Source organism: Carassius carassius, chromosome 39 (assembly GCF_963082965.1).
Source record: "Carassius carassius chromosome 39, fCarCar2.1, whole genome shotgun sequence".
Classification (NCBI taxonomy): domain Eukaryota; kingdom Metazoa; phylum Chordata; class Actinopteri; order Cypriniformes; family Cyprinidae; genus Carassius; species Carassius carassius.
The window spans coordinates 5,641,472-5,654,185 of NC_081793.1; the positions used below are offsets into that span (position 1 = coordinate 5,641,472).

At 38.2% G+C, this 12,714-nt stretch overlaps 1 protein-coding gene across 1 annotated transcript in view; it reads left to right on the plus strand.

The window, feature by feature from the left end:
- Positions 1–12,714, plus strand: part of LOC132121275 (AT-rich interactive domain-containing protein 5B-like) — a 125,808-nt gene that overhangs the window by 95,690 nt on the left and 17,404 nt on the right. The window contains exon 8 of the mRNA XM_059530524.1: positions 315–412. Within this exon, the coding sequence (XP_059386507.1) occupies positions 315–412 (98 nt within the window). The remainder of the gene's footprint in view (positions 1–314; positions 413–12,714) is intronic.

Sequence of the window (12,714 nt, forward strand, 5' to 3'; positions counted from 1 at the left end):
ATGTGTTTTCTTTTTTCCTATTCAGTTAAGAGTCTGATCAATCTTATAACTCAATCTTATGACCTTTCGTGGGACATAATGCGCTCGGTGTCATTTCATAAGTAAAATTTAATAAGTAAAGCTTACGGGATCTGTTTAAAATGCATCAAGTGATCCTTTTATTTTTAGAATTCGACAATAAAGAAAGGACATGAATGTTGAATGCATGAATAGTGGAATTCTAATATCAGTGTTCATTTCATTTCTGCTTCATGCACACATCCATTACGTGAACGCCCTTGTCGCTTATAATAAACTTCCCATTCTCGTTTCAGATCACAGCGCGCCGACAGTGGAAAAATGTATATGATGAACTGGGCGGCAATCCGGGAAGCACCAGCGCCGCCACGTGCACACGAAGACACTACGAGAGGTTTGTGTCCTCATTTCCTCATTAGCCAGGATTGATTTTAGAGAACATCTGCAGATTTCTGTGGAATCTATTTGAATGTGTTAAAGGAACCTGAGTATTAAACTTGTGTTGGTAGCTGAATAAATATTTAGTCAAAACGTTTAATAAAAAAACAGGCGGGAGGCAGGGGATATGTCGAAATTCTGAGTAAATCTGCAGATCGTTCCGTGAAAGTCTGTGAGGTTTAAAAAGTCTGTGAGACTTAAAAAACGAATGTTTTTTAAGTCTCATTAAAAAACATTCGCTGATCCTGCTGGTGATTTTTTACACCCCATATTATTAGAAGCCCCACGTGAAAGCTGCGCCTGCACAGCTCAAAGAAAGCTCAGCAGATTTCTGTAGATTCAGAACATCCAATTATTGTTTTTAGAATATTCAAAGCATGCTTTCATGACACATTTATGCAAACAAACATTAAATAGGATATCACTAACACTATATATATATATATATATATATATATATATATATATATATATATATATATATCACTATATATATATATATATAAGCAATTTATATTTTTTTATAAATATCTTTAGTGGGATAATTATTAATTAAATAAAATTATTTTATTTTAAATAAATTATTATTACTGTAATAAATGAATAAAATGACTCATATTTTAATGCTGTATAGAAGTGCTATATGAAACTGTGTTTGTGAAATACTGTTTGAAATTATGCTAGTAGGGCAAGTTTTGCCATGGGTTAGTGCTTATTTTTAAAGGTTTGGAGGCAGGGGAGACAGTGTTATTGTATTTGCTCTTAAAGCTTTTCAGTTTGAACTTTAAGGTCTGTGTGACATGTCTCTCTCTTCCGGCTGGCTCATCGAGGGGTTTATTGGGGGCCCGGGGCAGGTGGAGTTGGCAGGGATTGTGTTCTTGGCAGCTCTCCACTGTCAGACTTAGTGCTGAGTCAGCAGCCACCAATAATGTATCTGTCCAATGAATAATAGGCTGCCAAAATCCTATGTTATAACCTTGATGAAACAGACAGGGATGTGTTGATGTGTCCACTTGTGCAGCTGTTACCAAGAGTAATTAATTGAATTAATTTGGCCAGCAAATGAAGCCATTCTGTACATCGTTTGCACGTGAAAGGCTGTTTCTGCTGCGATGACGCACAGCATTATGCCCCGGCTCGTCTTCAGTTTCCTGCCTCGGGACGAGCTACCTATTGTTTGGCTACGAGCGCTGCTTTTTGGAGCCCAACTCAAGTGGCTTTTCTTGGGAGTCCAAGTGCAACCCGGTCACAGATGGGATGTCTGAGTTTTATGAGTGACCTCACTTCTGCAAAGCAAGCCGAATATGCCTTGATCTTGTGTGTGTGTGTATGTGTGTTTATTCTTTTTCTCCCTCCCAACTCAGGGAAAAACCAAGTTCTTAAAGATTTCTGTTAAGTACTTCCCAAACCTTTGAAGGGCAGCCGACTGAACTGACTTTGTGTGGAATTACTCATCTTAGAAAGCAGGCACTCTATCGGTTGAAGAAAGCTTGCAAAGTCATGAAGATGAACAGATATACATACATTCTGATCACGAGGTGCATTGCTTTAACTGCTGCCATGCTCTTTTTATTAAAGGAAAACTATGCTATAATAAATGAATAAATGTTTACTCACCTGTCTCATTCAGAACATGTATGACTTTCTTCCTTTTGTGGTGCACAATAGGAGAAATTTCGAAGAATGTACTGGCTGTTCTTTTCCATGTAATAAAACTGAATGGGAATTGGATGGCCATGCTAAAAAAAAAAAAAAACTCACAATATATATATTTTTTTATAAAATCATGTGATGGCTTGAATGACGACTACAAAATAAAATAAATTAATGATTGACAAAAAAAAAAAAAAATCTTTTGCAAAAATTGCCATTAAGGTTGATGAAGCTTCAGCCAAGCAGAAAATTGCAAAGTCATTTTTGCCCATTCCACAAAAGGCTTGAAATTTAGAGCTTGAGTTGTATGGACCAGTGTTATTGTAGTGTTATTTATATGCTATTATAGTTTTTATTAATATTTTACTTAGGTTTTATTTACTTTCACTTTTATTTTATTTTTTAACTTTTAGTAATTTTGTTATGCGTTTTATGGCCCTCTATTTTAAGGTCCAATTTTCACTATTAACTACTGTAGCTGCTTATTAGCATGCATATTACTGGCATACTGGCCGTTTATTAATAAAGCACATATTAATGCCTTATTCTGCATGACCATATTTTAGATCTCTTAACCATTCCCCACACCTAAACTTAACAACTACTTTACTAACTATTAATAAGCAATACAATTAGGAGTTTATTGAGGGGGAAACTCTTAATTAATAGTAGATATATGTTCCCTATTTTAAAGTGTTTTTATGTCAATTTTAGTTTTTATTTATTTCCAGTCAATATTTGTAGTGTTTCATCTTAAATGTATTTCAGTTAGTTTCCAAGGTGACATTTCTTTGTTGAAAGTTTTTCATCTGATATTTATATTCTATTTTATTTTATTTCAGCTTCATTTTAGTAACCAAAATTTTATATTTTTATTTAATATATTTTAGTTAACGATAATAGTCCTGGTATGGACTACCTTTATTTCTAATTTAATTATTCACTTTCATTATAAGGAAAAGAGCACCTGAGATATTTTTCTAAAATTCATCTTTTTGTTCCACAGCAGAAATAAATTTGTAACCATGTTTGTTACACCCGCACAAGGGTGCATGAATACACAGAATTTTCATTTCTGGGTGTTCTCCAACTGCTCCTAATGATATTTGCTGTATTATCTGATTAGCTTTTGGCTACTATATATGTTGTGGAGGAAGAGAAACAAATGTAGATTACAAATTAGGTCATAAATTATGACATCAATAACCTTGAGAGAGGCTGCGGGAATCCAGCCAGTACTCCCCCCACCCCACCCCACCTCTGCTTTTTAATGATATAGGTCAGTGGCACTGATCACTATTTATTTAATCCTCCTCTTCCCAGAGAGAGATCTTTGTTCCAAAAACTTTCTGCTCGTGAATACTTTTGCAGATAACAGCATTCCATGAACCTTGTCGAGCAACTTTAGACCCTTGCTGCAGAGGTTATTTTATTGCTGTGTGAATTTCTACTGTCCCTTAAAAAAAAGAGAGGAAAAAAATCCACAGACAGTTCTTCACTGCGCTCGCTGCTGCAGAACTAACAAATTCAGGATGCATGCAGATTTGCATAATGTTTGAATAATATTTGCTGTACCATGTACAAATATTATCTTGCAATATAAAAAACCTCTGATGGGTGCATTTATTGGCTTGGAATGGCAACTTTCTAGTTACTGAATACCACACATTAAATACTGCATACTGCCTCCGATTTGAATGCATTATGCAATGAAAAACAAAAAGCAGTATCATCTTGCATATTTAATATAGCAAAAGGCACCCAATTTTTAATGTTATTATTTTTATAATTTTTGTCATTTTTATTATAATCATGCATTTTTAAATGGTAAAATTTATTGTAAATACAAATTTGGCATACTTGATACATGCATGCTGAAAATGTATTTTGCAATAGTAAGAATAGGATGTTAGTATGCTATTCCAAACATAGCCGTTGCATTGTGGGATTTCTAGCACAGTACTTGATTATCGATTTTTAGATCCCCCTCTAGAATTACTGTTTGCTCTAAATTCAAACAAGTCACGCTTCACAGAACTCATCCTTGAACCTCTAGCCAGTATGACAGATTTTAATGCAAGCCCTGTAATTGAAGTTTAATGATCTGGCTTTGAAGGAAGGCTTTTTCCCAGGGAGCATTGCATCAGCTGTTTTTGTCCCCTGAGAGATCGGAGCTTCATTAGAGACTGCAGCTGTAGTAAACAATAGAATTATGCATTTATTATCCCTGGAATCATTAGCATGAGCACCTCATAATCTAACAATATCACAGCTGCACATTCTCTTGAATGTCAGATGATAACAATTTGGGTTTTTAGAAATGCCAATCATTGATCCACGTCTATTTATAAATAGCTGTTTATCAGTATTTACACCATTTGGCTGTATTTACATAGTTCAAAGGAGCTGTGGTATGACATTGTGGTTGTGAAAGTTGACAAAACCTAATCAAAGCCCTGATTGATCTAATTAGTTTATCATCTCAATTTGTATGTCGATTTAGAGGCTCATTTGCCCTACTAAGATTCCATTGTGTACTTTCTTTAATGAGACAAACGCGGCAGTTTCAACCAGCATATTATCAGCAAAAATGTTTCTCAGTGAAGATAATGCTCTGAGGTACTTACAAAAATGGCATATAAAAAAAAATCAAACCGTATCACTCATTCTATCGATTTGATACCAGAGGCTGTCTGACTAGCTAATGGCTGCTATTGTGCATACAGTATATTCAGGGCTCGAATTGAGGGGGGATACGGGTGGATGGCATCCCACTAGTTGAAAAAATGACAAAAGCATCCCCTTGGTAAAACCACCATCCCCCCTTACCATCCCCTTTAGATGAATAATGTATTATGTAAAACTTATCATGCAAATGAAATGTTGAAATTCTCTACTTATGATAATTCACAAACTAAATAACAGCGATTGGCCAATTAGAAATCTGTACTGTAACAAGCAGCTCACAAGCAGAAGTAAGTAATTTTTCAAGGGGAAAATGATTTAAGCGCAACTTCTTTAAAAAGTTCTTTAAAAAGAAGACAACAGAAAAGGTATGATTGTTCCTTGATTATAATTTAAAGACATTCCCGACATTGTTATTGTGCTGTATGTGTGACTGTGAAGGATTGAGAGACGATAGTAGAGCTGACATTATCAAATCACTGACTCTGCAAAAACTCTTTAGAGTCCAAAAGCATTGACTGCGTGATGAAGCCTGCTAGAATACAATTATAATGCCCTTATATTTCAAGCAATAAAATATTTTTTTTTACGTTTTTATATTCATTGCACTAGCAATGTACTTTTTTTGAATATCAGCACGTGCGCATGCACAAATGTGATATTACTTTTATTAATTAACAGTGCATAGCAACACAGTGTTTCGTTCCTTGAATAAACCCGATTTTGAACGAATCGAGTGAGCCAGTGATTTAATACTCCATTAAGATTAAGACTCGTTTAATTTGAATCAGTCGTTTTGAACGAATTGTTTGATTTCAATAATTCAATAAATAATTTATTAAAACATGGATTTGCTGCCACCTTCTGGTGGTTTTATTGTCATCATTATTTATCCATGACAGGCCTAAACCAGGCAAGGTGTCAGCACTACCAGCACAAAAACAAAATTCCTCCATTTTAGGCCCCACAAGGGAAAAATAGCTTGTAAATTTAATTAATAAGGCTAATTTTTCATTAAATAAAAAACTTTTTAAAAATTACACAAATTTTGTAATCATTATGTAAAGTTAGCTACAGGAACACGAAGTAAGAATTAGACATTAAAATTAAATTATTAATATGAATATGAATTTTTTTTTCAAATGTGTTCAGTAGTAGCAAAATTGGTATTATCAACTGTAAAAATAATATAAAATTAAAAACAATCAAAAGATATTTGACATTTAATGTTTAGTTATGAGGAGCAGGACTTTGCAGAAATATATAAACAAAGTGATCACAGCCACTGACGACAAAGCTAATTAAGTCAAGAAACAAGAAGGCACTAAACATGTTACTTACTGACTTGTATTAGACATTTCTGAAGGTTAGGCTCATGATGCACAATGCAACTACCGTATTTTCCGGACTATAAGTGACACTTTTTTTCATAGTTTGGCTGGTCCTGCGACTTATAGTCAGGTGCGACTTATTTATCAAAATTAATTTGACATGAACCGAGAGAAATGAACTAAGAGAAATGAACCAAGAGAAAACATGACCGTCTCCAGCCGCGAGAGGGCGCTCTATGCTGCTCAGTGCTCCTGTAGTCTACACTGAAGACATAGAGCGCCCTCTCGTGGCTGTAGACGGTAATGTTTTCTCTTGGTTATTGGTTCTAAATAAATGCGATTTATAGTCCAGTGCGACTTATATGTTTTTTTCCTCATCATGACGTATTTTTGGACTGATGCCACTTATAGACGGTTTCATCGAGCGCACGCACCTGGACCTAAGTTAACTTCCGGTCTGTGTTGTGTATATCAGTCTGGCTGCGGTGCCTTCTACAAACGCAGTTAAAGTTAAGGGGATGAGTAGACTGAAGTTGGGCTCAGGTGGTTGTCATGTGGGATGTTTTCCATACATTTATTTATTTATTTGTGGAGACTCGCCACGATTTTAAAACTGATCGATTTTCCAAAAAGTTTGTTGAATAAACATGAGCTCGTACTGCACATTTAATAATAATTCCTTACATTTATATGTTTAAATATCAAAACGAGGCACAGGTGTTTTTATATCACTATTTCTGAAGGAAGACTTGCATGTTATATGTCTGATAAAGCAGCGTGTGAGCGCAGCTCCGTTTTTTTTACAGCTGTTACTGGGGAAACCTCTATTTCTCGCGTTTTATGTCTATGCTTTAAAACATCACCTGCTGGCAAAGAATGAATTTGCATTTACTTTAAGTCTGCCTGATCCACGGAGCACACATTTTTTCTTTGTTATCAAAAAATATCTACTCTAGAGGGACTTGGCTGTGGTTATTGATTCTATTTGGAAGTCTACCGGAAGTTAAGTTAGGTCCACAAAAGTGCGCATGCGCAGTAACGTTTGTTTATGTTGTTGCCGTTAAAACCGTCTATACTCAGGTACGACTTATAGTCCGAAAAATACGGTATATGAACAATGTAGACATCCACGGGCAACCAGGTGAGACACAGATCTTAAGTATCCAAATAGAAATTTGTTAGCCATTCTCAATGGGAAAATCCCCAAGCAACATTGCTCAAAAAAGTTGCCCCATGTATCATCAGCCTTAGTCTGCTTGTCCAGTACTTCTGCACGTTCAGTTTCCGTTAAGAGTATTTGTAATGTGGAGTTTAAAAGCTTTTTCTAAAGCTTTGTTTTGGAACAACCACCATGTTGATGTAGTTTCTTTTTCCACACATGGCTTATTTATGCTTTATCACTTCACATTGTGCTGAGAGAATAAGTGCTGTGTTTATGTTGGGCTAAAGATCGAGCAGCGTTTGAGCTCAGGCCTCTAATTTAAAGTCTGTAAATCACTACCCAGGAATGTGGCTTTCATTTCAGCCGCATCACAGAACCAATTCCAGCAATAAAATATTTTGCTGGGAGGATGTGTCTGTACAAACGACATACACTACAAAAACACGGCTCTCGTTGCTTATTATTTAGAGCATTTAATAATTAAAGCTGGCTTTTGAACGTTAATGGGCTTTAGACTGAAGGGAGTTAGAGAGGTAATTTCAGGTCTAAAGGCCAGGAATGACAAAAGGCCTGCTTTGGCGTTCCTTCCCGTCTCTGTTCAACTGTGTGAATCTGGATTAGTTCAAGGGTCGACTTCTCAACAAAACCTTTCAGACGTCCTGTGAAGCTTAGGGAACAATGTCTGTTTTTTTCTCTCCCACACACACACGCAGCCTTAAATTCTCTCTCCCAGCCCGTCTCTGTGATTAATCCACTGTTTACTTTGCCCTGTGGAGGAAAGCAGAAAAAGTACTTCAAATTATTTCCCCTTTTTAAAGGGCTAGGTTTGATCCCAGCTTGTACAGATGTGATTATGAACGTGTTGGTTTGAGTTTCTTCTCCGTAACCTCTATTATATCTAATAACAGGCCTCTGGTTGTTTAACATTCATTTGGCATGGAAACCTGCTGATCTGCCATCTAGCCGTGTGTGTCGTTTACTGCGGCTGTGGTCAGAATTTACGGTTCATGACATTTTGGCAAGCACTCATTAGGGCCACTTCAGTGGAAGTAAACTCAAGGCTCCATCAGAAGGCTTGTTTAATAAGCAGTAATGTTGGATCCCGGGCACACCTCCCCAACACTAAAGTGGTGGAATGAGATGAATGAGAAAATGTAATTGTTGATGTCAATAACCATTTATCTTCGTTATTTCGGTATGTGGCCTGAGGGGTGCAGAGCGAGATGAGAATGGCTCTCTTTGAGCGAGAGCACTCAAAGACAAACATGCTAAAAATAGAGCTGAAACAGTTGAGATTGTGATTCTTAGTGTAATGTTTTACTTCCTGTTTTGTGGGCCTCTCACAGCTGGGTATTACGCCATCTTGTGACCAAAAAGTGGAAGTGCAGCTTGAAGAAAAACTGTTTAAATAAATCTCTGGAAAAGATGAAAAGAAAAGGCTAAAAATGAACAAGACTGACTTAAAAATTAGATTTTTTTCTTATTTGTTTTACTTTTTGTTTTGTTTTGTTTTACTCCATTATTCTAAATGGTTATTCTCATACTAATTTGTAATTATTTTTTATTATTATTTGTATAAATGTATTAAAAATATGATATAAAATATTTTAACATAATATAAAAATCTGTATGTAATAAAAATGAAAAAGAGAAATAATAAAATAAAAATAACAAATGCTCAATTATAAAGAAAAAAATCTTTTTTCCTATAGCATTAATAAATTGTTTGGAAAATGAAAAAAAGAAGGGTCCCAAAATAAGCTCTCTTTTTCTTTGTTCACAGCTAAATAGAATTATGACCGAGACATTCTACACATTTTGGACAGGTTTCATGCGATTCACCCTACTACTGGCGGTGTCATATTTATTTTTGTGCTGTGAGAATTTATGCACTGGAATTTCCTGGAATCAAATCATATCGTGTTAAATATTAGTCATTTACTCTACGAGTTCGAAAGAAAAGGGAAAAATATCTCCCAGCGTGAATGACTCACTCTTCAGAGAACATCTTTACATGTACCGGTAATAAATGTGGAAGAAATTAAATTTGACTTTCAGTTCTCTCATAGTAACTCAGTAGAATCTCTTTAATATCTTTTTCTAGAGTGCACTTTGAGACCAAAGGCTCGAACTGTTCTGAGATTGGCCATTTACCAATGTCTGCAATCAAAAATCTGCGATTTTAATATGAACTCTCCCAGTTTTAAAAATGAAATTATTTCAACCCAGGCTCATTGGAAAAATATGCGTTTGGTGATATTTTTTGCTAAAAGATATTATATTGTTTCTTGCTTTTTTCATGACACTTTTAAAGTGAAATATCCAGTGAGTGGCATTAAAAGTGAGTTCAGTTTTGTCCAAAACAGATTAACATGGATCTGGCTATATTTTATGAAGTTGGTTGTTATGTATAATTTGGAAATAAAATGTCCGGTGAAATAACATGTCACATTTAAAAATAACTTGTGTTAACTATAGCAAACACAAGATAAACACATTAGCTGAAGCAACCATGTCATTTTAACTTACTTCTACAAGTCTTTGAGCTCTTTTACCATGAGTCGTGTCTCATGGGACACTTAGAGAGCACAAATACTTCGCTCTACCAGGTGAGCTACAGAGCAAGTTTACAGCATTGAAAGAACCATGCATATAGAGCTGGTTATGTGATGAAAATGTTTACAAGTTTACAAATTTTCAAATGGTCAAAGTGTTCTAAGGTCATAACATGTGAAAATAAGTGTAATCATAATTTGTGTCAAAAGTAATAAAAGTTGTTGTGTTTTACTGCCACTAGTGTTCATTTCAGCTGGAAACTGAATTATTTGAAATAATTGTTAAATTGAATTTAAAAAAATGAACTAATCTGAGCTATTTTATTCTTGTTTATTGTATAGCTCTATCCACTTACTGTATGTCAACAAATTATACATTTATTTTTCCAAAGGACTTCTAGACACAAAGTAGATACTTAAATTAAACTATGAGCTGCATTAAGTCTCAAGAGCAATTTTCATTCTTGATAGTTTCATTTCACACCACAGCTACAGCCATTATATTTAGATCAATTCTGCTGGAGGTTGTAATGAGGTCTGTTTTACTAATTTCTAAAAGTGTCTTTTTAATACCATCAATCTGTGCAACTGCATACAGCTGTGTACAACGTCAATACTACTGATCAGGCGCACACTGGCAGGGTTTTCAGTTCCACCCTGGTCATGTGGTTGCGGTTAAGGGCTGCAGCAAATGAAGATGTAAGGCTGGCAAGAGCGAGGCCCTCACGGTTTCCCCTATTACATGCAGAAATGCCAGTTCTCCATGCAGGAAAACCCCACTGACCTCAGCACAGCTTCTTCCTGCATAATCCCACCAGCCACTGCTGCACAGGAAACTGCTAAACACAAACTGTAGATTACCAATTTCAACTGTGTCTTCTACACCTGTCACGGTTCATGAATGCACCGTTTCCTGCTCGTCTCATGTTACGTCATGTTGATTGTTTCATGTGGCTGCAGCTCATTCCACCAGCCTACTTAATGCCCTGTCTTTCGTCTCTTGTTTGTCAGATCGTTGTTTGAGATCCTCCGTGATTCTTGTCTGTGTTCCATCTGCTCAGCTACGTTTGTGTCTTGTTCCTGTTCATTCGCTATTTGGAATTACCAGTCATCATACGGATCCCTCACCATCACCCACCTGCGCACTCAATCACCTCCTCACCAGTCTGTGCTGCCATCGAGGTCCCTGCATCACCCACCATCAACCCAGCCTGGCAATACTTCTCTAACAAACATCATTTACTTGCAACTGCTTCCTGGGCAGCAAATAACCCATCATCGGCGTTGGAAGAGTTCCTCAGCACCAGTGCTCGAAGGATGGACTCCCAGGAACGGAATCTTAACAACACTGGTCGCGCTGTTCAGATTTTGGTGGCGCAGGTGTCCGAGCTCACCCAGCAATTACAGCTTCTGCGTGCCCCCACTGCGCCGCTCACACCGCCCGTTCCTCCCACACCATCGGAGACCCCCTCCCAGCTGGAACCATGCCTTCCTATTCCGGAAACCTACTCGGGTGAGCCGAATTTCTGTAGAGCTTTCTTAACACGATGCAATATGCACTTCTCTCTTCAACCCAGGACCTTCTCCAACGAACAAGCCAAGGTGGCGTTCGTATTGACACTGCTCACTGGAAGGGGCGGCATAATGGGGAACGGCGGTGTGATCCATGCTGTGCCTCGTTCCAGACACTCTCTCTGCTGAGATGAAGCGGGTCTTTGATCGAGCCGTCGCCGGGAGAGAGGCGGCTAGGAAGCTAGCCGAATTACGTCAAGGAGAGAGATCAGTTTCAGACTTTTCTATCAAATTCCGCACCCTGGCGGTGGAGTGTCAATGGAACAAGGAGTCGCAGTGGGACATGTTCCTGCATGGGCTGGCTGACCTCGTCCAGAGGGAGATCTACGCCCTGGACCTTCCGACCTCACTCAATGGGCTCATTGAGCTGGCACTGAGGGTAGATGCACGACTAACACGAGTAGAACAACGTAACCTACCCAGTCCCACACCGAGAGCCCATACGGATGTTCGAGTCAGCGGCGGGGACACGGCCAGCCCCTCCTACAATCACGAGCTCATGCAGATAGGGCGAGCTCGGCTTTCCCGGGAGGAGAAGGAGAGGCGGAGGTCCCTGGGTCTGTGCCTCTACTGCGGGGGGACCGGTCATCACGCCTACATCTGTCCGGTAAATGGCCAAGCCCGGTAGTAAGTATGAGGCTACTATCGGGTGGGATCTCAGCCAAGAAGACCTTATCATCATCTACGCTCCTCCCGGTAAGAGTAAGATGTTCTGCACGACTTCACGACTGTCAATCACTTCTGGACTATGCACTCGCACGCAGACTTCAAATTCTCCTCAGACCTCTCACTCACCAGATCACGGTTCACGCCCTCAATGGACAGAGACTGCAAGTCATCTCACACATCACTGAAAACATTACCCTCATCACATCAGGCAACCACTCAGAAATCATCTCATTGACTCTCCCCTTGCACCCATAGTACTTGGTCATCCCTGGCTCCTCCGTCACAACCCCAAAATAGACTGGCAATGGCATTCCATCCTGGCCTGGAGTAACAAGTGGCATGAGTCTTGTCTAGTGTCTGCTTGTCCGTCTGTTTCTATGTCTGTGTTTCAGGAGGAAGCAGTGGATTTGTCTAACGTGCCCGCGGAGTACCTCCACCTGAAGGAAGTGTTCAGTAAGTCTCGTGCTGCTTCTCTCCCTCCGCATCGTCCCTATGACTGTGCCATAGATTTAATGTCAGGTAAGTCTCCGCCTAAAGGCAAATTATATTCACTTTCTGTCCCAGAAAGGGAGGCTATGGAGAAATATATTTCTGATTCTCTAGCTTCGAAGTTCATCCGCCCTTCCTCTTC